We start from the raw sequence: 24,195 nt of genomic DNA, 5'->3' as shown, positions 1-24,195 counted from the left end.
CTTTGCCCTTTCTCTCTATCTGTTATCACTGATCAGATTTCAATAATAAACAGGGAACACTATCCTCTCCCCACGCCGCAGCCGAACTGTTTTTCAAAAGAAACGAAGGGAACCTCCAAAGAAAATCAAATCCATCCTTCTTCTACAACACTAAATCTAGCTCACACACAAAAGCCGTCCCTAGAGTCCAACCTCGTAGGAAAAGTTAATCCGATCAAAAGCACACACGCTATAAAAATTGATTTCACTCCGCATGATATGTGATCAATAGATACAAACAAACATCATCAACAGTGTTTTCCTTTTTAAAGGTTTTTGGGGAAAAGTATGAGGTTTACGATAACAAACCTGTATAAATTCTCAAGACGACGACTCATCCTGAAATCCATTTCCAGCGTCATTCATACGACAGCATGCTCCAGTCTCTCTCCCGCTGTTGTTTCTTCGAACGACATTCTCGCCACTTGTACAGTCTTACGCCTCCTGGTCTTCGTGGCGCCCCCTGCGATTCGTTTCTGTTATCTGGTCAACAAAAAAAACCGCAACACAGACAAACCAATAAATGCTACTGGGACAAGAACTCGCGAGTCCTAACGCGTCGCTCGTTATAAAAATTACAAGGAGCATCTGTAGGGCTATCCTACAACAAGTGTGCATCGAGGTGGGCCACCTTCTTTCACTGCCCATCTTCCAACCATTTCATCTGGGTCCATTGCTGCCCCTTCTGTCCTTCATCAGTCACCGACTCACCAATAACCCTACGGCTGCAAAGAAGAAAAGCTAAAAAACGAACGTGTAGAGAACTGTGATGTACCCCATGGGTCCCACTTTCCTTGCTTATCTTTTGCCGTCCATTTACATCTCCCCGTTCACATTTGAAAACAACATTGATGCTGGATCATGTATCGGATGTGGCACACACGTGGGTGACCGCTGCTGGGAGGGGAGGGGAGGGGAGGGGAGGGGGGTGCTCTTCTTCGAAGGAGCACATCGCCGTGGACTTGGCATTCTTCTGGGCGATAGAGTTACCGCCCCTCTTTTATTGGGAAAGGCGGACTCCACAAAGATCCGTTCGAGATTAGTGGTTTCAATTAATTATTAAATAAATACTTCATATCTGCATTACTTGTTTGATAATTTTCTAGATGTACGTACGTAGACTTGGGGTCCTTCGGTCTACGCTTTAAGCAACCTACCCCATGTGCCTTAGCAACCAACTCGTGACCCGCGTTACACATGGCTCGCGTGGCTCTGCGTAGAAGAATATTCTCATTCTCCCGGTGGGTCACCAACGACTCGTCCGAATCTTCTACTAACCACTCCGTCGTTTCCGAGCAGAGCGCGGAAGCCATAAGATTCAGAATTAAAGCAACTTATGGAGTTTATTAACTTTGTGTCTCTGTTAAGGAAAAAGCTGTCTGGAATAAGGTAGAGCTTTAGGCGTCTAAATCAGATATCAACCTCATCTTATCTGTAAGCCGCTTCGTTAAGCTTACATCATGCCACGTAAGCGCATGAAGCCATTGTAGGCGGGGTGGGCGCGCTAACTAATCCCCTGAACCCGCTCGGTACCCAAATGGTTCAAACCACCTCTCCCTGTAGCTACTGCTGTGAGACGCAGTAGCATGAGAGGCGGCTAAAAATAGTAAAAAGAGAGCGAGTGGGGGCGAGGTTGGGCTAACCCTGTCATTAACGCGTTCGTCCACGGCGATGACGCGGCTTGACCGTCAACGTCTGCGAAACAGTAACTTAACCTCACCTGGTTACTGAAGATCGAGGTGCTTAACCCTATGTTCCCCAACCTTGGTTAACCAGTACGGAAAGATGACACGTGTACCGAGAAACGCGGTTTCTTCCACCGCCTTATTTAATGTCCCGTTAGCTTCTCTCGCTCATCTCTCACCTTTTCTTCTTCTACTTCGCTACTGCGTTTGCTTCCTCTATCGTGCCTTGTTCTCTACTTCAGATTTCAGGAAGTAGCACCGAGCAGCAGCAATTTTAAAGGGTTTCTGGCGCAGTAGAAACTGGAGTTCCGGTTTTTTTCGGGTTTTGCTCTTTTCTTATTCGAGCTTTCGGAAGTGGAGTTCTTGTGTTTCTAGTGCTTTTGTCTTTGTTTCGTCTGGAGTGAGGAGTTTCTGATACTTGTAATTGAGGTTTCTTTTTGGTTCCGTGCGGTGAATCTGTTCGGTTGAAGTTTCAGAACTCGTTTAGTCTTAAATCTGGTTAACTGAGTTGCTGTTTTGTCTGAATCCTGGCTGGTTTTCCGAGTTTTCGGAAAGTGTAATCAACGCTTAAGCAATTCGATATTTCTATCGCGTGAATCCGTCTGTGTATTTTCAATCTTCAGTCCACTTGCATTTCATTATCGTCCTGTCCGTTGAGACTTCCCGAGGAAGATTCAAAATGAGCTAAACGCTGTTGTGTGGCTATCTTTTTATCTTTATCAGAGAAGCTCCTCTCCAACTTGTACAAGTTCTTCTTGGCTGAACACGTCTTGTCTCGGCAATGGCGTCTTCCGATAACGTCGCCGCTATCCTGGAGCCGTGGGCCTTCCGCTCGCCACTGGCCGACACGTGGATATCGGAGGCGTTCGCGCGTGACACAGACGCTCTCACTAAAGCCCTTCAGGAGTCGCTCTCCTCCCACAAGCCCGATCCCATCTTCTCCACCTCATCTCCTTTCCTCAACAGCGTCAAATCTGAACTGGGTCAACCTCTCTACTCTTCGTCCGACCCCGAAAGTTCATCCTCGAAGCCCCCACGCGATCTCCGCATTCCGGCCTCCGGCAAGATCTCAAAACGGAAGTCTCGCGCCACGAAACGGTCACCGACCACGTTTATCACAGCCGATCCGGCGAACTTCCGGCAGATGGTGCAGCAGGTGACCGGAGCGCGGCTAGGGGACGGACAAATGCCGGTTTGTGCGGTGGCGAGGCCGGAACCACACCGGGCGGTGAACCGGCTGCAGGGATTTTTGCCGACGTTGGACACGTCTACTTTTTTGCTTGATCACCATCAGCAGCAGGTGATGGGCTCTTCCACCGCCATCCCGCAGGTATCGTTCGGAAGCGTGAATGATGCTGCTCCAGGTTTCGATTTTGATACGTTTCAGAATTTCCCGACCCTCGAGTCTTGGCGGTAATTTTTTTCCTTTTTAGTTACCTAGTAACTGAGGGGGAGTGTTTTTTCACTTTTTCTGCTTTTTCTTTATTTTCTTTCTTCTGTATGCTTTTTTTTCCCTTTTCTGTTCCCTGATAGGATGTGTAATATCAGTGGAAGCCAGAGGCTCCTTACTCTCTCAAATCTCACCCAGTACATACGATCCCATCCCTTTGTGCTTCAGTATTATCAATAGATACACTTAATTTATCTACCCGTGCTCATCAGAGCGCCAACTCCATTTTCGGATTCCATTTTGAGATGTTAATGAAACTAGTAACCCGCTGACACTCAACAAACGACGACGACCACCACCACCGTTATTGCACAACATTCTCAGCGGGAGTAATTTACTCATCTGGCTTACATTCTCCATTTAAAATAACAAAAGTATATACGAGCCTCTGCCTGCAAAAAGACGGGTGAAGTCAGAATACAGAATCAATCTTTTGGCATCTGTAGCGAAAAAGGGTGGAACTGAGTGGACCGGTTTGGTGGGAGTAAGTGAGGTGATCAGGTCACACCTTCTAGACGAAGAAGACAACTTAAAAAACTTCGTAGGGTTGAATTAGTGAAGAACCATCCTCGCCCTATCATATTATATGCCATTAAGAAAACGTCGGCAGTGTCAAATGGTAGAGAAACTCGATTACTGGCAAGGATTTTGACCTTTCAACGAAATGGGTGTCCAGGAAAATGGCTGGAGCAATGTGTAAATGAGCTTCATGGCAGAAGAGATATTATAAAAGCGAGAGGATAAGCATTAAGATGAGGGAGGAAGAGGTGGGGCGAGTGGCGATGGAAGAGATGATTGGCAGAGGTGGGTCAAGATTCAATTATGGTTGGCTGTACTTGGTGTGTACTGTTCTTTATTGACCATTAATCAGCATCCGGTCTGATGAAAGATCTGTCTCTCTTTCGCCCATTATCACCGATGCCCGTCAACAGTAGACTTTCGCTCTTTTGTTTGTCGACTTCCAGAACCCAAAACCACCTTCCTTCGCGGCTACTTCTTTTTCCCAAAAAGTAACAAAAAAGAAAGAAAAAAAAATACACCATTCAAGCAGCCGTTTTGAATGCTGACGTGCTGCGTGCTCCATTTATAATGGCTCAGACCGTACATCCAGGTGTCAATGACGTCTCCATTACGTCCCCATGACCTAACTCCCTTTGCCCTTTCTGGAACCCACGTGCCGCATCTTCCGTCCACAGATTCCTACTGCCTATGCCAGTGGGCCCATAAACCATTAACCTTAGTCTATTTTTTTCTTAAATATCTATTATCAAGTTAAATCATTTTAGTAAAAAACATTAGCATGAAAAGTCCAGACAGGCTACTGTATCTTCTATAGACTGGTAAGAGGGTAGGTGGGGGGATGGCGGCATCACTGCAGAGACGCTGGGTAAAAGGATGACATGAGATGGGAATGTAGGTGGTTTAAGTGGGCAATTGAACGTTCTTTCATCATCTCATCATTCCACAAATTCGGCAGCCTCAACAAGCCTTTAGCTTGTGCTGACTGACTTTGAAAAACTCCATCACCTACTCGAATTTCCTTCCTGGCCTCTCCTGTCTACCATTGACCCTTCCTTGTCGCATTCCAGAAAGATAAGATTCTTAAAACATGTGTCACCTATTTGGGAAAGATAAAGACTATAGTGATTTTCCTGCTGGTAAACAAGATCGAGGAGTTGGACGAAGATTTTGAGCAAGACTCACCTTATTTGGGAACGACAGCTTTATGAGCTTTGAAAGATAGAATCACATTCCACACAAGTGCAATGATATTTGCAGCAAGAACCTGTCAAAGATCACATTTTCATTGATGTAATTTAGAAGATAGAAACCAAACAGAAAGTGATTAAGTCTGACAAATTCTTATCAAGATGAGAAGCATAATGCACTTGGCATATCTCTTCTCCCCTGCCCCCCCTTCCCTAGATTAATTTTCAGGGTGTGGTGGCCTGGAGGCTTGGGATCAGAAAAATGGAGGTAACATGTAACCATGAAGGTATTGGCAAATATTTTTTAGTAAACAAAATCACTCCAAGCCCTCCTAAGTTGGTCAGCATAAGTAGACTACAACACCCATAAGTCAACAGTGCTTTGATCTCAAATGACAGGTCCATGGTTGCTTAGATACAGGTCGTTAATAGGATACAGAAAGAGCCTTTCTAAAAACCATGCTAAAAAAATAAATCCATAAAAAGCATGCAGTAGGGTATTAAGAGGGACTCTCCTAAACTGTCAATATGTTTATGCAGGGAACCTCTATAAACCCCCAAAGAGAAAAAACAAAAGAAGGAAAAGAAACACGAGCCAAATCATCGCCCTGCAGTACTTGTCATTAGGGAATCTGTGTGATTTGTCAAATAAAATGCTATGCATCAAAAAGAAAGAGAGACTCTGCTATATGGAATCTGGAATTGTTGTGGAACAAACTCAAAGTTGAGAAACTGGAATGGTATCCAAAGCTGCCAATTTGCTAGAACTGATGTAAACCACTCCTACAATTTACAAACAATAGTGTGAATTAGTGGCAATAGTAAGAGGAAATAAGGAAGCACTGATTACATAAATTTTATTGTGAAACAACACGACTTTTTTTGTTTCTTTTTGGTTTACTTGAAATGAAAAACCACTCAGCAATTAAGCATGCAAATCTCACTGTCAAAGTGTTGGCACTAGTTCTGCTGGTCTTCCTTTTAAAGTCACGAGCGCTTAAGAATACTCCAATAAAGGTAGGAGAGAACAGGAACTGGATAACAACACAAGCAGGAAAACTAGTAGACCAAGATGAGCTTATAAAACTAAGTAAAAAACTAGGACCTGCATTATCACAAAGCAGGAAAGATTGAAACTTAACAAAGAAAAGATAAGTGGATAGGATGCTAAAGTTTCCAGTTCAGTCAACTTCCAAGGTGTAATAAAAAAGAATGGATAACGGTTGTCAGCAGAAAACACATGCCCAAGAGGTCAATAACTTGCTGGTTGTTACTAGACATGCAGGTTTGGACCACCAAATAAAGTTTCTGAGAGCGATGTCAGTTACCCAGATGAGCTAGTAAAACTAAGTGAAAGACTAAAAACCTATAACCATAAAGCAGGAAAGACTGAAAATAAACAAAATAAAATAATAATAATAAGTAGTAGATAGGATGCTAAGTTTTCAAGTCAGCCAACTTCCAAAGAGTATTAGGTATATCATCTGCATTTTAACTCAAAAGACTAACACAGAGCACACTTGTCAAGCCAGGGCAGAGAAACATGCCCAATAACTACACAGGTTTCAGGTCATTACCAGAAATGCATGGTTGGACCCACCATCCCCTTAAGATTCAGCTCCCTCACCTGATCAATTAAAAAGCTAAGCAAACAAGATCGAAGGAAGAGTCGTGAAAATGGTCAAATCCATTAAATTAAAAAATAAAAACAGTACAAACTACCAGAGAAAAATACAAAGTAAAAGATGAAATAAGCAATAGGTCAAAGAGACATAGACATCTACAGTTACACAACTATTTTTCCCTTCCAATGCTTAGCCAGTTATCATCTGTCCTTATGAGTGATCCTACATCAGAAGCAACTGAAATGAAGACCAAGAATCACAGCCTCTCAAATAATGGAAGCTGATTATGAAATGTTTCGTATTAACACATTCTTTCTGAAGGAATCTAAACTTGAAAGAGTGTTGGGTCATTAAGTTCCATCTCTTTTTAGGATAATTTTCCCTAGAGTCTCCAACTAGTTAATCAAATCACCGTAAACTATCTATTGGCACTAGAATGAGACTTTTTCCTTATAATGCAGCCAGGGCTGTTATCAAAAGCACCAATACCATCCCCAATGCAGCAGTTCAGGAATTACCTCATATCCATGTCCAATAATAAAGAAGTAATCCATAGCAATGGAAAATTTATTAGTAAAAATGCCCAAAATGAAAAATGTCCAGAAATAGATTAAGGAATTAGATATACGGGCTGATACAAAAGTATTCATGAAATATGAAATTGGAAAACTGAATATTGAAATATCAACCCCATATACTTCAAATATGTTAGCTAATCTCAGAACTTATGAAAGGTACCTGACAGATTAAGTCCCCTACTAAGGTGAGAACTGCTGAAGTTAAAGCTTTTGTCAACACCAGATGCTTCTCAAGAACAGTCATTTACCAGAGAGAGACAGAGACAGAGACAGAGAGTAAATGTTATCCTCAGAAAAGAGATGCTCTGGAGGTTGCAATCATGTTTTCTAAGAGCTTCCTTCATCCGTCTGTTTTAGTGGCATCAGCCAAGGAACTTCCTAGGTTTAAATTACTGACTTTACCAATTGCAATCATGTTTTGTTTTTCTCAAACATATGATCTAATATCTACATGGCCACAATTACAGTTCAAGCCATCTAAACTCTTACGATAAAAACTCTAATGGCGATTGACCGAAGCAATGACACATTGACAAATGAGTAATACGGTCTATAGAAACCGTTCTACTGCACAAAGTTTTAAACATATTCTTTTCTGGATTACGTGGTTTCAAGGCGTCCTTGCCTTAAGCACCAAACCACAGCTTTTACTTATAACAAAGAAATAAAGTATTACAGTTTAGATGTCATAAAAACATAAAAAGAAAAGAAATTTTCAACAAGTTCGAAACCAAGCAGGACATGAAATATCCAACCTAGACAAAAATAAAAGGATACTTGTCATGGCAACGTGAGTTTAAAAGATTATCATATAAATGACTGAAGCCAATTAAAATAGAAAGAACAACTTACCATGAAGACAACGAGCTAGTTCACCTTCCCCGTCGTCTCTACCACCCGAATTCCCACCCTCTGAGCCCCCAAATCCACCATCTCCCCCGGAACCACCCGCTGAAACTGCTGGAAATTTGAAACTAATCCAAACCCATTTCTTTATATTCCCATTTGACATACCCATGTCGAAAGAACTTAACCCGCGACGTGCATTTGATGTGGATGGGCGAATATAACAACAAACAACAAATCCTAGAACCGCTCTTTCGACCCCAATATCCAGTCGATGATTTGGAGCTGTCGAAAGAAGCAGCAGGCTTGTGAGGGAGAGGAACGAGATGACACGGAGTACGTGGTCTGTAGATAGTTTGAGATGGAATAGGCGCCATTTTCGCTCAATTTTGTGAAGGGGACTTTTGGTCAGGAGTTCGAACGAAGAGAAACTGCTCACTACAGGAGTCAACTTCCAGGCGACGGGTGGGCAACGGGTCGGTTTTTATGGTTTTTATGTAAGATTTTCCAACTAACATGAGCCGGAAAACCAAATGAAATTTTTTTGATTAAGTATTTCACAAATGATATTTCTTTCAGGCATTTTTCATGATAATTTTGTATTTAAAATTTTATTTTACTGAAAATTTATTAAATAAGCATAGTAATATATGAGATTGATTATTAATTTTTATTTATTTTCTTAGAAAAAGGCACTAACAGTTTATTTAATTTTCCTTGAAAATTTCTAGAATTTTACATATAATTTCCTAATAAAAGACTAATAAGATTTTAACTAAAAAATTCTTGGAAATATGTATTCTAAGAAAAATATTTCCTAAAATATAAATTTCCAATTATGGGCACTAACGGGACCTAAGTGCTTCAAGACTTGTCCATTTTAAAAACTATACAAATTCTTGAAGGAGAGCACACATAAACATCAAATTTTGATCAATAAAATTAAAAATTCCATTGATGGTCCAAATCAACGATGAAAATTGAAACAATCTACCCACTAGTTGACCATTGGCAAAGTCAAAATTCTTAATAGTCAAAGTGAAAAGTCTGACCCAATTGAGATCAGTATTAATATCAAAATCCAATTAAGGGTTAAATGAGGCTAATCATACAAGAGGACCCACAAAAATATTAGTCAATGAATGACTTAATATGTGGTACATTGTCCGTGGATTAGAAATGGTTAAAGCTAGAAAAAATCTAAAGAAAGAGAAAAATAGGGCGATTCAACCACTCAAACGTCAATTAATTCTCTGAGAAAAATAGCTTTTGCAAAGTAAAAATTCTCATAGAGCTTACAACAAGCAGAAATAAGCAGGTAGGAAGTTTCTAAAGTTGTTACGAAGCTTGCAAGATCAAACTGTGTGGACAATTACACCATATTAGAGAAGTACGTAGGCAAACTAACTTGTATCATGAAATATTTTACCTGAATATATAAGCAAACGAGGCAAGAGGAACTAGAGCTTTAAACAAATAAAGCTCTTTTCCTCACCTTGCGTTTCCTGCTCTTTATGCCTCACCTTGTCTCCTCCACCCACACTCTGAATCAAATTTTATACCTGAGCTAACTGAATGGCATCAATGCTTTTACCAAGGGAAATGTGTAACCACATTCGTAGAGTTAAAAGAGTAGTTTAAACAAATAAATCTAACAAAAGTAAGATAAGTACAACTTTATTCAGTGGTTCAACAAAACCACTTCCATAGCAGAAATATAGTGTGTACGAATCATCAATGAATTGAAACCCCATCGAATAATGTTCTGCATCAAAGAGTGCACAGTTATTCTACAGAGACAACAAAAAGTTCCAATGGAAGTAACTAGAGCTTATTGCCTTGATATCTTCCGACAGTGAGCTCAAGTAGCATGGCTCTCCACACCTAGAAAAACAGCTATACATATTACCATAAATTCCATCATCATCACTGATTTTTCTTATCAAAGAGGAAGGAAAAGTTCCACAAACTTATGGTAAAGAAATCTTCAACAGTGTGACGAACAATGGCATCAAGGATGGTCAGACATTTGGCAGACCGCTGGCATATTGTTCCATTGACACGACCCAAGCCCCCCCCACCCTTGGCTGAGTGATGAGCTTGTTCCACCAGCCATTTGCTTGTACTCGCTGCAAAAGTCGTCACCCAGAAGCGCTGCCAGGTCTTTTGCACATTCACTTTGGTCAAACCAATCTGCATTCAGTAAAGCATCAGGTCTTGAAAAATCCAAACGGGGGAAGTTGTCCTTCTCTACCCAATCGGATGACACCATGGGTTCAACTGTTTCCACCTTGATATTAGACTCTGCAAAAATCATCCGTCAGGAAAGTTTAATTATCTCTTAGTAAAAAACAAATAATAGACTAAAATTCACATGGCTTGGAGAAAATCAACACAAACTAAAGGCTATGTTTTCTGTTTGAGATAAAGCAAGAGAAAGGACGGAAGAAAAGAGACTTGTCAGTTTTAGAAATTTTTCTTTTTCTCTTTCTCCAGCCAAACCAGACCTAAGCCTTGTTTAATATGAGCAAACGGTCCTCACACCAAAATGAAATGGTACTCTCCAGCTATAATTCAGCCATGAGTCTCAAAAGTGTGACCTACCAATAAATAAATCCTCCCTACCAGATGATACACTACTAACATTATTTCTCCATCAGATGGTACACTACAAAGGTTCTCACTTTCAGGGATAATAAACAAGCCAACTGTTTCTAGTTATATTCAAACGTGGTCAGATTAATGACAAATAATCTGATTTGCCTCTTTGATATCAATTGACTGGATGACACGGGATGAGCTAAAGGGACACATGTTCCCAAAGCGAGCTGCCACATGGTCAGTGACATAATGTGCATAGCACTAACTAACCTAGCCACCATAGATCCTCACAAATAATTGTTGTCCCCTTAATAAAATTTATCAAAGCATCATGATCATAATAGAACATGTGCAAGGTGAATATACAGCTAAATAAACAAAATGGAGCATTGAACCAGCAAGAAAACTCACCAGGCACTGCTGCTTTATCAGGTGGTGATTCGTCCAATGAGCTGCCACTAACGGGAGTGCACTCACTAAATACTGAAGCAGCTGAGTGACCCAATGGAGATATTGGGTCACCATACTCTACCCATTCTGTTTCGCATAAGTTCTGCCTTGTACTGTCAGCCACCTCGGCACTATTGACAACAGAAGAATTTGTGCTCTTTTCCGATGATTGATTCTTCACACCATTAAGTGCTTGTGCTTCATGAAGTAGGGCCTCAAGCAGGCCACTGTTGCGAGGTGAGGGACAATCAGATTGCACTTGGGCAGTTGGTGGAGGAGACTGGATATAAGTCTCAACACCCTCTAAGGGTGGTGGTGGTGGACATATATTTGCCCATGTACTGAGATCATTGTCTGGATATTGGAGTGAAGGGAGCTCCAACTTCACAGCCCCCTTGGGGGCCTTAGAAGCAGAGAAATTGCCATTTAAAAAGGCATGGCTGCCGGCTGTTACCACCCCAAAGGATGTAGGACTCTTGCTCAAGGGGTCTGGGTCATATGGGAAACCACCACAAAGCCCAAAAGGCCGCTGATGGATCTTCTCATTAACATCATTTGAGAACTGGTTAAATGGTGAGAGCCCACTGGTAACACACCCAGAGAAGGCAGGAAAAGGGCTTTCTGATTCTCGAAGTCGTTTAACCCGAGGAACCGTAGAAGGCATGAAGCTGTAAGTTTGAGTTGGTCCCAGTCCCTGAGTCAACATGCTACTCACAGAAATATCAGGAAATGAAGGCGCATAAGGCAAGGAACCAGGGTTGGTTTTAAAATTGTCAAATATGACATCAGGGATATCAAAATCATTTGATTGGAGAAGATCATGATGCTGGGACTCTCCACCACTGAAGTCCCCAAGGTTTACATTCTGCTGGCCCCCATTCAGGGTTTGCAAACACACATCGGGAGGGTAAAGCGGTAAACCTGCACGTTGCCGTCTCTTGATCCGGGTGTTCCAATAATTCTTTATTTCATTATCAGTTCGCCCTGGTAGCTGAAGGAACATATAAAAAGATTTATCAGAATGAAGCAATTGAAAAATAAAATAAAAAATAGATTCCCCTTTTCTCAAGCAGATAAGGAGCAAACATGAATTTTTTTTTATTTTTTATTTTAAATAATGCTGATTTTTATTAAGACAAAAGCTTAAAAGAGCAAATTACAAAGGAGATAATCCTTCCCATACAATGAGAGATTGGTGGGAAGTTCTGAATTTAGCCAATTTATCAGCCAAAGAGTTGGCTGAGCAAACAAGAATTTTAAAGAACAGGAAGACAACTTTTTTTGAAAAAGAACAGGAAGACACCTGAAGTCGCAGAAAAACATTTAGAAAAGAAATTGATTTTAATATCTTAGCATGCCATGTACAAGTGCCAGAATCGAGCGAACCTTAGTCTGCTGAGCAGAGATAGTATATCAAAATAAAGGTCACTTGTTTATTAGATCTTTTCAATATATTATATACCTATTTATACATCTAATATGATATTTCTGATCTAAAATCATATCTATGCTACAAGGATTACTACATGCAATATCATATTTTTCCTTCCTATTTATCCACTGCTGCAGCTTGAAACACTTTTTTTCATTTAAAAAAGTTAAAATTTTTTTTAGGAAAAGAAAAGCCAAGAGTCACTTTAAACACTTAATAACTATGAAATTCATAAAATTACAAAGGTGGCATGTGGATAGCAACTTTACTCTCCCAAAAAGGTCTGAATAACTCTACTGCAATTTCAGCTCACTTGAACTCAATTAGCGTATAAACACAAAGACTACATGTTTTCACATAAAAAATCATAGGATAGATCAGAGCTTCTTTTTTTTTCCTTTCTAGCACGATTCCTCTATCAGTTTCACAAACAATAGACTTTTGTGCGATAAACATCATCTGTTGCTAACAAACTGACATTGAATATTCAACAATATCCTACGCCCAAGCCCGGCTAGCACCATTGAGCTCATACTCAGACCCATACGTCTGCATAAAAATTGAGTGAAAGACATCTGCTAAGGATTTATTGTCCCACTATGATTCCTTTTTCTTAAAAAGATAAATATTGTGCATGGAACCATCAAATCCATTAAAATCGTAGTACCCGCAGCCAAGGCCACGTAGACCACTTCAGGTCTGATCAAGAAGCGCATCCGGTTTCAGCTTAACCAAAATCCATCCAACATCAATCAAAACAAGCCTACCAGAGACCAATAACAAAATGCAAGAGACAATACTTCGGCAGTTAACTAGTGAAATACAGGAAACTTACATGTGCAGCCATACGTGCCCATTTGTTCCCCAACTTGGCATGGAGTTCAATTATCAGCCGCTCCTCGTCAGGGGTAAAAGCACCTTTTTTCAAATTGGGTCTCAGATGATTCGCCCATCTCAGACGACAGCTTTTACCACAACGGAATAACCCCGAGTGCTTCTGAACAGAATTCCAGTTGCCTTCTCCATGTTTTTTCACATAATCCACTAAAATTGCATCTTCAGCAGAGGTCCAAGGTCCCTTCTTCAAAACAGTACCCCCTCCCAAACCTCCTCCTCCGCTGCTACCTTCATCAACAGAGGGTGAATCAGATTGGTTCTTGGAGAGCATGTCATCCTCACTCTCATTTGTTGTGTGACTCATTTGTCCAATAATCTGATTCATCACCAATATGTAGTCAGAGCCTTGAAAGTTTGCAAAAAATGAAAATGAAAGGTCAGCAGAGATAACAAAAGATGAAAATAAAATGTTATAAGAGGTTAAGGGGCATCTTACAGTTTATAAACTTTCCACCTATGTTAATAATGATTCTATGTTACTTAATCCTATAGCCACCATAGCAGTAAGACTAACAAAACAGAAAAAAAGGACAGCAGACTTTAGAGCAACTTCATTGCATTCTAAATGACTTAAATACTGTTCGTGTGCTAAATTTGAATTTTTTTCTCATTTGTTTAAATCGTACCATGAAGGCAAAAGCAACATATGTTCCTGGTAGTCTAGACCAGATAAAGATTACATTGGAAGTTCAATTGAGAACCTTTGGTTGAAAGCAACCCGAAGAGTAGACAAGAAGACATTGACATCTCGAACAAAATCATTATCAGCAAAAGAAAAGAGAAACAAAACCTGATCGCAAGAAATGCATGAAAAGTATGTAGGCAAAACTTTGTTATTAAAGATTAGTATGCTAAATATACATCTGTTAAGTGATACAACACAGGCAATAAAATGAAAAATACCTGACTGCAATCTAAACTGATGTGGTTGCAGAACCCAAGAAATCACCAACAACTTACTGTAAAAACCCTGATCGTCCAACTCTATCCAAGGGCCAACCAGAGTCCACTAATTCTATTAGGAGAAATCAACTCAGATATTAAGAAAAGACAACTGACAGATAAAAATTATCGCCAAAGCGAGAGACAAAAAGGAAGTCGGAACATCAAAGAAATAAGACGCTAAAAAAACCCAACACCCGAGCCCAATGCCTTCATCTCATGAAACATCCAGGGTCAGATCACTACAAACAAAAGGACAGAATTAACCAAAAAAATTTCCACTCAATGCTCTAGTACGAAGAAATCAAGAGCAATTTAAGACCTCAAATAGCTAAATTTAGCAGCGACTCTACACCAAACGCTGATACATCAACAAATAATCCATTTGTAGAATCCTCACCCCTGAGGGTGCAATTCTTCAATCTCTCCACAATCTGACAATTGAATTTGGAAACCCTAAAGAGTCAAATCAATAATAGGGTTAGGAGAAGAAAATCAATCAGCCAGCAAAAGAGACTCAATCCAATTAAGCCACGAGAAGCACACAACCACAAAAAGGTTGGAATTCTCTACAGCCGGCGTCCAAACTCTCACTCAACCACCACAACTGAAAGAGGCAATCTAATCGAAGATGAAGACTTCAAAAGAATCAGCAATCGACGGGCACTTAAGTCCTGGAATCATCAGATTGCACTAACACAAGCATGAAAGTGCGAAGTCTCGTTCTTCAGCTGAAACTAGCCAAAACTAGAAACCCTAGCAGTAACTCAAACCAAATCAAAATCAGAAAACGGAAAGTGGACCCAAATGTGGGGATCGATCATACAAAGAGTTAACAAACAAGAAACAACGAGACTAAAATGAAATACAGAGATCAGAGGTCGGAAAAGGGGCAGTTATTCGGCAGAGTAGAGAGAGAGGTAGAGCGCGACGTTACAAATGGATGAGGGTGCAAGGGCGAAGAGAAACCCTAATTTGAGGATCAGAAGGTGGCGAGAGGAGCGAGAAAAGTGGTGGGAAGAAAAAGCAAAATTACCAGGCAAAGTGGAGAAATAAGGAGAGAGAGAGAGAGATCTTTTCCTTAGTTTCTGCCCGAGCCCATGGTCGCGGGCAGACCCCTTCAAAGGACCCACGATTCTAAGTCACACCTCCACCCAGAAGAGCTCATCGTCTCCACTCCAGAACCAAATGCAGATTATGGAGCGAGAAACCACCTTCATTTAAACTAGAAAAAAAAACTAGGGAAAAATCCGAAATGCAAATAAAATCGAAAATGATTAACGAGGCAAAATTACCTGGAAATTACTTTCCGAATGCAGCCGTGCCCTATGGATCTCCGAGGATTAAGGATGATGATCGATCATCATAACTGATGATTGGAGAACCAGGATGACTGGGACGATTTTATCGCATGTGAGAGATGGATGCGTGCATGGACATGCGACGGAAAATGAAAATGATCCAGAGCAACAGTAGCGGTGGAATCGAGAGACTGCGGTCGCGAGGTGAGAAGTAAAGGTACTACCGGGAGCAGGGACAGATTTTGTATTCCCAGTCCCTACGGGTGGAGAGGGAAATGTGCCGCTAGCTGTGGCCAGTCAGAATCCAGGAAGGAAAAGGGTGGAATTGGGGATGGTAAGGCCAATTTTAGACAAGCGAGCAAAAGCAAAATCAATATTCAAAAGCATTAAGAGAATAGGAAATAGAAGATAAATATAGTTTATTTTATTTAAATACATGTGAAAAATAAAAAATAAACAATAAAATAAAATGAGTAATTTTATTATTATTAAATAAAATGAGTTTTTCTTTCTTTTATTTTCTCCCAAAATTCCATGATTTTGTAAAAAAAATGATTAACTAAGAGAGAAAATGATTCGTATTTTCTCTTTTCTCTCAATGATTATTTGTTACCAAATAATAGAAAATAATTTTTTTTCCCCTTTTTATTTATTTATTTATTTTTTTCTATAGGTTCCAAACAAGGCCTAAATCAAGCGTTGTTTGCTTTTAATAATGCAAGGTATATTCCCCTTCCACTTAGCCATATTTATCATTCTTAAAGTTGTAGGAGTGATAGTAGGAAGTGGACAAAGAAACCCTTTTAGATTAAAGGGTGAACCTACCCAATCTTCATGTAATAAAATAAAATTGGTAATAAGTTTAAGTACAAGTTTTTGAATATGTTTAGGGTTTAGGGTTTAGGGTTTAAGGTTTAACTTAAGTAACATTACTCATTTATTTAAAAGCAATTATGAAAATAGACACTTGAGACAGCTATGTGCCAACACACTAAGCCCTTCAATTCATATCCCAAGATTTAGACAATTATGTAACAATGTTGACCCATTATTCTTAGTTTTCTATATAAAAGGAAGGAGAGAGGGAGAAAGACTTAATTATAATAGAAATTAAACTAGTCCTTCTCTAGTGTTGCTTTTAATGAACATGGACATCTTATGATAACACAATAAATGAGCATCTATGTTGTTCTAAATACGTCAATCTTCCAACTCCATACTTAATATGTTCATTAAGTTCTATAAATGAAACATTCCTTATAATAAATCTAAATTTGGCTATCTTGGTTCCTTGAAAGATGATGACAGCAATCCACTTGCAAGTCAATTATACTAGTAAAAAACTAGAGTTTATGGTCACTTTATATCTCCATATACTAGTAAAAAACTAGAGTTTATGGTCACTTTATATCTCCATGATATGTTTGATGTTTACATTTCATACAAAAAAAAGTTTCTTATCAAGTTTTATGATAGGCAATTTAGGCTTGCAAAAAAAACAAACTCTATTAAAAAAACCAAGACTGAAGTAATTCACAAGTTGGTCTTCTTTCTTGTTGTTTTCTTGTACGAAGAGAAAAAAATAATTTATTTGACCAAATTAGGTGATGAAATATTTTTCACCCTAATTCTTCTTATTCTAAAAAATATCAAATAGAAAAAAATTAAATTATATATTACTCAAAATTATAAATCACAAAAATTAAAAAAAAAATTCCGTCATGGTAAATACAACCCCTTAAAAGTAAGAAAATTTGGTGAAACCCAGGCTAATTCGACAACCCAAAATCTAATAATCTTTTTAATGAAAATGCTTTGATTGTACATTATATATTAAAAACAAGTAAAGAATATGTATACAATTTTATCCTATAGAAAAAAGGAAATTATTAAGCTGAACAATGAAGAGAAGTGTGAAAGAGGGAGTATCCAGGTTTCTGGGTCATAGCGTGCATGCATGGGGACAAGCATGTGCACACGTAGTGGAATGGAAAACGGGAATATGCGTGTGGACTTTGGAGTGCATTAACGCTAGGTGGTAACGTGTTGGGAATTCTCAAAATGGTTACCAGATTTTTGTCTCTCTCTCTTCGACTCAAATGTTTATCAAGATTCAAGACTGAGCGTCAATCCATCTAAAGTTTGGTTTCATATTGTCTAGTTAGGAAACCCTAATCTCCCTCCTCGTGTCTCCCCTTACAGAAATTTCTGGCTCTGCCATTGAGTTGTTTCATCGGCTTCTTTGGGAATATGTTAGAAACCCCTAAAATAGAAAAGAAAAAAGAAAATAAAAAATTAATTAATAAATATAAAACAATAATCAAATTCTTATTTTTACTATTTATTTTTTAAAATAATAATAATTAAATTCTCATTTTCTTTTCTTTTCCATAGTTCCCAACAGACCCAGCAAGATTTCTCACGAATTTATCTATATTTTGGAAAAATATATAATTCTAAATATTTAAAGCCTTGATGAGATGTACCCAATACCCACCTCTGCCTTCTCTAACTTCCATGAAGGAATTTAATAATTGTGGGGCAATACCTATTATTAGGGTTCCCCTTAGTTGGCCCATCTGTCCTAAAAGAGATACCTTACGACTTACACCATTGGCATTCTCTGTAAAGGGTCCCACAAAAACCTGACTTTTTGCATGCCTTTATGGTCCTCATGAAGGTCGCACCAATTCTCACGGCTCTGGGACCACAGAGGTCCTGAGACAATACATCAGCAGAAGGCCTCTCTGCCTACCTCGATCAGCATAGCTCCAAGACCAAGTTTTGTTGCTTCTATGTCCACCTGATTTGGCCCCCATTGCCAGAAACAGATCGTCCTTTGTCAACTTGGACGATTTGCTAAGGTCATCCGAACCCTGAACAAAGAAAGAAAGATAAAAAGTCTGTAGCACTAGCACTGTCTCCATGTTCTTCCTTTATCCAGTTCTTTTCTGGGCTCTTTAAAAAAGAAAATGGTGAGCAAATGTAAGTGCCTCAGCCATGCAGACTGGCGTTGTTTACCTTCTTTGCCCGTTGTGGACTAGAAGACACGACCTGCAAATGAGAAAATCGGGGAAGGTGGGTGAGTCTGCTTTCAATGCCTCCGTCGGTTATTTCCATGTTCTTCGTTGGTCGTAGCTTTTGACATTAGAGAAGAGGGAAAAGTAAGAACCAGTCAGGTTGGAAGCTAATTCAGCTGATAACGAATAAACTGATTTTCTTGTTTGTAGAAACTTCACTAGATCTATCCGACCTTCACTGTTCATTGCAGGGGCTTGCAGATCAGCGTCGGGTATCCAACATTGGGACCCCTGGAACAAGATCCAGTTGTTATAAAACTCAAGGGCTTGAAGAAAGAGAACAAGTAATAAGACAGTTGAAAGCTCTCCATCGGGGCACTGATTGGGGGCCCAATGGATGGAACAATAATCCTTTGGTAATGTCTTCCCGTCTTTAGGTATTTTGGCATTTTCCCAAGATGTGCAAACTCAGTGGAAAGAGAGAGCGATAGACATGTTTTCATGGATAGGAAAAAGTGGGCATTGCAGGGCAAAGATAATACCAACTCGAAAACAATCTTCTCGTGATGGGAAACTCCATACGTTATATTGTTTTTCTTTCCCTCTTTTGTCTCTACCACCCAACTTGCAGCCAGTGATGCACGCTCATAATACCACCCAAACTCTTTTTATGCCTATTTGGGTGCCTTTTAAGGTTACCCAAATTGATAAAGGAGAGTCGCTTTATGCCCATAATCTGACAGGGGGAGTCCATTGAACCACACCTTGCTTTTGTCTTCTTTCTCTGGTTATTGTTGATCAAGAGAACATCAAATAGACTGAAAGTATCTGAAGACTCAAAACCTGGTTAGCTTTAGGAAAAGCAGGGGTGCCAATACATACTGGCAGCAGTGAGGAAAAGAAGAAAACTAATTGACGCCTGATGGCAACATCGTCCAAACCTTGACCACTCTTTGAAGCCACAAGTAGCATTTCCGTCACATCTCTGCAATTTTATCATTTGGCGAGAAAATACTGATGAGGACTAGAGGAAATTTACATAAATTTCCCACTTGTTCATGCAGAAACCTACGCTGCACCTGAGTTAGAAGTGGCAAATAGATAAAGGTAACAACCATTACCGATTTGAAATAGTCAAGCCATTTCAGAACTATAAAAACCTTTCTTGTGGAAAAACCTAACTTTACAATATTAGAAACGGGTGCTAGTTACACGTTTGAAATGATCATCCATGCAAAAGGTCACATCATTAAAGAAATGAAGGCTTTTTCTCTTTCCTTCTTCCCTTGTCTTCCCTTTTCCATTTTGCTTCTTTCCCCTGATCTATTGATTTCTACAGAAAGCTCAACCAGCCCAGACCACAAGCGGCCTATGAGCAACAAGTTCAGCTTTGCTTCCTCTACCCAATTTTGAAATTATCAATACTCAAAGGTAAAACAACTAGCTGACACAACAATTTAGACAGTTTAACTATTAAACCATTAAACTTACTCCATCATTTGGACCAATCCTCCCCTCCCTCTTTGAGAAGCAGAGAAACAGTTAATTCCACTGCTAGTGCAGAAAGATAATAAAAGGCACAGGCAACACAACACATCTATTTCTGATCAGAAAAATAGAGGAAGGGGATTGGGTGTATGCTCTCCCATGATGTGCAGAACGTGGGTGGCCCCTCTCCCACCCTCTAGCTTCATTAATAATAAAAGTGCAAGGGCCTCTCCTTACACAACAGTTTAGCCAAGCCACTAGTTAAACCCACTGAAATCAACTTAACCAAAGGAAACCACTTCTACCTCGCAACATGGGGGATCAGTTTGACACTTACATCACTAACAGTGTTCAAGGTTTATGACCTCCAATTGCACTAACCACAAAAAGCCTAAAAAATGTCTCACGAAAATAAACAATTTGTACATATAATTCACCACAAACTCAACTTCTGCAGTATTTTCAATACTCTAACCATGAACTAGAAGATAATGTGTGCCTCAGTTGCACCTGCCCCATTTGCTTCACCGAAGAAATTATATCAGGAGGAATGAAAGAAAGCAGGAGATTTCTCTGCTGGATGAAATCAGATACAGAAAACTGAGCAGCAAATCTTTAAGATTCTGACAGTATCATTGAAGTCTTGGAATCAGACTAGCTTTGGGATTTGTAAGAGGATGACAAGAAATTTCTCTACTGGTTTTATGTGGACAGACGTGCATAGGTGTCCAATTACAGAAATGCTATGCACTGTGTACATCTGGCATATGCATGATTTTTTATGTTCAGGTGGAAAGCCTCAGCAAAATTTATGCTTATAGTAGGTAACAAAAATATGGTTGACTGAAAAAATAAAAACTATTTGTAGTTTCCTTGAAAAGGTTATGAAGAATTAAATATATCATCAAGAAAATATCAAATAATGGTAATAAAAGATGATCACTATTTGTAATTTGCATTCCTTAAACAGGTACTGACATCTGAGTTTTAGAGTAGGCAGAATTTTGGAAGAGTTTAATAAATCAGGAGAGAAACAGATCAAGGTAACAAAAGATGAGTATTACTATAGTACAGGGACCAATAACTTCCAAGTGAGGGCACAAAATCATTCATATGAACAAGGCTCAGGCACACAAGGAAAACAAAAAGTTGATCAACCAATGACAGACCTGATCTGAAAATATAGTTCTTGTAAACAGTACAATCCATTGTAATATTCCTATGCAGCAGGTCGAAAAAAACATCACTAGACGGTCACAAGATATCAACCAAACAAGTATGGCATATAATACAACAGAGAGGAACAGAATATAAGAGCTGCCAAAAATTTCAATGAGCATATCTTCTAGACAGCACATTCAATAGTAATATATCGTACGGATGAATCTAGAAAAACACTATTAGTGCTCAAAAGCTATCAACTAAACAACAATGGCACATAGCACATGCAAGAACTCAGACTATAGGAGCTGCCTATAATTTCACTGAGCACTGATATAGTTGTTGTCACATCTCTCTTTCATATTACAACTAAGAACATTCAAAACTGGAGAAAACAAGGCTCATAACAATTAAAAAAATAATAAAAATAGAGCTCAGACAAGACAAGGCATGAACCCAGCCTGCATATCAGTAAACTAAAACTATTAATAGTAGTTTTTTTTTTTTTAAGTTCAGCATTGAAGTAGTTGAGAAAAGACATTATCCACATCCAAGCACTATGTTGTTAATGTCAAGTGGATATAATCCACCCACTTCCAACATTTATAATGGTTTTAGCTAGGATGATGCTAAAGCAGTGGAATGATTATACCCCATTCAGGAAAGGAAGGTAGTTCCCGAAAATGGAAACTTAGTAGATGCAAACATCTGAAGTTAAAAAAAAAATAGTAGTAGCCAACAACTAGAGCTTGTGGAGTTCAACTGGTAAAAAAACAAAAACAAAAACACTATGATCATTTTGAAAGAAGTCTTACAAGAGTTAAATTGGTCTTCAGTAAACCTGGGAGTTTTGGTTTGGGTGAACTTACAGTCATCATTGTCTTTGACTGAGATATACAATTAGATTTGCTACATTACTTCAAGAGCAGAAAAGTTTTGAAAATAGATAGACATGACAGCCTTGAATGGTATCAAACAATGGAGCAGTTTGACACGCTTCCTCAATAGGACGATCCATCCATTTCTTTGCCAATTGTTCAGCAATATGTGCAATTTGGTGCTGGAGAACTGAAGCTCCCAAGGGTCCTACTAAATTCAGCCTTGTTGCAGCAGAAATAACATCTCTCATTGTCACAAACATATACGCCCGTTGAGTGGTCCCACAATCAAAACCTAGAAGTCCACATATAACCCCAAAAACTGGCGCATGATGGATAGAAACCAATCCTGAGCTCAATGAGGCATCCTTCATTTCTTTGAGAGATGGGACTTCATGGAATGCAGAAGCAGCAACCCTCAGGAGTGCTGATCCCTGAGAAACAGACGCCTTTCTACTAACTTCATTAGTTAGTGTTGCCTCTAATATTTGGTTAAGTCTAGACCAGGTTTCCATGTCTGGTGACCTGTGAGCTATATGCACAAAGGGAAGAAGTAGGCTTCCAGTGTTGTCCAATAACTGGACAAGGAAAGGTCTGAGATCTTCAGGTCCAGAGACTACACAAGCTTGAATGGCAGCCTCAAGACCATAGGAATGAGCAAATCCTCCAGTAGGAAGAATGGAATCCAACAGCTGCCACTGAGTCCACTGCAGCAGGTGATTTTCTGGTAGAGGATCATCCTTACCTTCTCTTGATTGCATTTCACGTTCCATGTCAAGAATTAACACTGAAAGGCAGCACTTTATGGTATAAGATAGGGTGGAAACAATCAGAAGATTATTTTTAAATCCCAGGTGAGAATGAGTTTTTCAACTCAAATACCTAATCGGCCTCATCTAAATTTTTCATTTTCTAACTTTCCCTTCGATAAATAAATAAATAAGGGCGAAAACAAACAATTCTGAACATAAAAATCACAGTTTCTCTAGTTTTAGCTTATGCCTGTAAACCATCACGTAAATAGAAATAGAAGACGAAGCATTTCTAAGTAAATAGGTTCAAATTTTAAAGTAATGTAATAGAAACTCACACTAGCACTACCACCATCTCATCCATATGCAACTACGTATACAAATTCATGTTTTGTCGTCTTCACATGATTAAACATCGCACTGGCACATCTCTTGTGTTAACCACAGGCTCTGTGGATCCTTTTCAAAGTCATGTTATACCATGTCATATCAGACACTGACGTCAATCCTAAAATTGAACCTGACCTCAACTACTTGCTTCATGCTAGAGTCTAGGATAAGTCGTCGTTTGTGAACACGATCTGGTACGTTTCTAACACATCTAGCATTTATAACTTTATGATTGCACGATTCTAGGAATTCATGGTCAAAGTCCGACTCAAACTCAAGGATACCTCATACATAGACAAAAATGACATTCAGCAGTCACAGTGAAAACAAGTTCGATCTGACAGTGGTGAATCCTTCTCACATACTTCCCAGAATTAAAACTACAATTCTAGATCCTTCAGAACTGAAAAATAAATAACTGAAAATCAACGCGGGAAGCAAAACTTCTATAAAAATAATTCACACGCATCTCCAGATCAAAATTAAATTTTAACAGAGAACCAAAACAAATGAGAAGAAGTATTGAGCCGACGACTCTAATTAACTGAAATGCAGCAGAAGCAATTAGAGCAAGAAGGAATGGCTAAAGCTGGGGCGTACTACGGATTTCACAAGAAAAAGAGCATTAACAGAGCAACAAAGTCAGTGGCAAAAGGAATCCACCTTCTTTCTCTTCCCGCTTTTTTTCCCGACCGCCGTCTTCTTCTTCGCCCTATAACGTATAGCCCTTTTCTTGTCGTTTGTGTCATCATAAGAAACAACAGAATATTTGTTATCGTTTGTATTTATATTATAAAATATTTTATTTTTATGAATAATAAAAAATTATAAGTTGAGACTTCGGACCACTAAAAAAATACTATCATGTTCTATGCAATTTTATTTTAAGTAATATTTATTAAAAAACATAAATCGATAAAAAACATATATGATGGGTTTTAATAAAAATAA

The 24,195-nt window shown here is 39.1% G+C and overlaps 3 protein-coding genes and 1 long non-coding RNA gene across 11 annotated transcripts; 1 reads left to right on the top strand and 3 right to left on the bottom strand.

The window, feature by feature from the left end:
- Positions 1–1,917: 1,917 nt before the first annotated feature.
- On the top strand, positions 1,918–3,372 carry LOC137959969 (calmodulin-binding protein 25-like). Its single transcript, XM_068807406.1, has one exon. The coding sequence runs from the start codon at positions 2,506–2,508 to the stop codon at positions 3,139–3,141; it is 636 nt and encodes a 211-aa protein (XP_068663507.1). The 5' UTR covers positions 1,918–2,505; the 3' UTR covers positions 3,142–3,372.
- Positions 3,373–5,571: 2,199 nt separating this feature from the next.
- Positions 5,572–7,993, bottom strand: LOC137958786 (uncharacterized). The gene is made up of 3 exons (XR_011114012.1): positions 7,939–7,993; positions 6,461–6,510; positions 5,572–5,666 (listed from the first exon to the last, which is right to left on the bottom strand). It is a non-coding gene; the product is annotated as an uncharacterized lncRNA (long non-coding RNA).
- A 1,653-nt stretch (positions 7,994–9,646) lies between these two features.
- LOC137958840 (transcription factor GAMYB-like) lies at positions 9,647–15,684 on the bottom strand. 3 transcript variants are annotated; one of them, XM_068806016.1, is made up of 5 exons: positions 14,216–15,279; positions 13,251–13,628; positions 10,945–11,974; positions 9,903–10,236; positions 9,647–9,816 (listed from the first exon to the last, which is right to left on the bottom strand). In XM_068806016.1, the coding sequence occupies exons 2-4, from the start codon at positions 13,614–13,616 to the stop codon at positions 9,944–9,946; spliced, it is 1,689 nt and encodes a 562-aa protein (XP_068662117.1). In that variant the 5' UTR covers positions 13,617–13,628; positions 14,216–15,279; the 3' UTR covers positions 9,647–9,816; positions 9,903–9,943. The 3 variants fall into 3 exon arrangements, with proteins under 3 accessions (XP_068662117.1, XP_068662116.1, XP_068662115.1); XM_068806015.1 differs by lacking the exon at positions 14,216–15,279 and adding an exon at positions 15,550–15,684 and having other exon boundaries at positions 9,647–10,236; XM_068806014.1 differs by having other exon boundaries at positions 9,647–10,236.
- A 2,014-nt stretch (positions 15,685–17,698) lies between these two features.
- LOC137960038 (urease accessory protein F) lies at positions 17,699–23,989 on the bottom strand. Of its 6 annotated transcripts, XR_011114105.1 has the most exons (4): positions 23,908–23,983; positions 18,809–18,866; positions 18,577–18,693; positions 18,032–18,431 (listed from the first exon to the last, which is right to left on the bottom strand). XR_011114105.1 is itself a non-coding variant. In XM_068807497.1 (2 exons), the coding sequence occupies exon 2, from the start codon at positions 22,873–22,875 to the stop codon at positions 22,144–22,146; it is 732 nt and encodes a 243-aa protein (XP_068663598.1). In that variant the 5' UTR covers positions 22,876–22,889; positions 23,908–23,977; the 3' UTR covers positions 21,873–22,143. The 6 variants fall into 6 exon arrangements, 3 of the variants coding, with proteins under 3 accessions (XP_068663598.1, XP_068663597.1, XP_068663599.1); XR_011114107.1 differs by lacking the exons at positions 18,032–18,431; positions 18,577–18,693; positions 18,809–18,866 and adding an exon at positions 17,699–17,818 and having other exon boundaries at positions 23,908–23,989; XR_011114106.1 differs by lacking the exons at positions 18,577–18,693; positions 18,809–18,866 and having other exon boundaries at positions 23,908–23,972.
- Positions 23,990–24,195: the final 206 nt, after the last annotated feature.

Source organism: Aristolochia californica, unplaced genomic scaffold, assembly GCF_029961685.1.
Source record: "Aristolochia californica isolate CCGP_79_NKW_82.1479 unplaced genomic scaffold, dmAriCali1.0.hap1 SCAF_3, whole genome shotgun sequence".
Lineage (NCBI taxonomy): Eukaryota > Viridiplantae > Streptophyta > Magnoliopsida > Piperales > Aristolochiaceae > Aristolochia > Aristolochia californica.
Note: the sequence above shows the minus strand (reverse complement) of the source record. Positions and strands in the feature narration are given on the sequence as shown.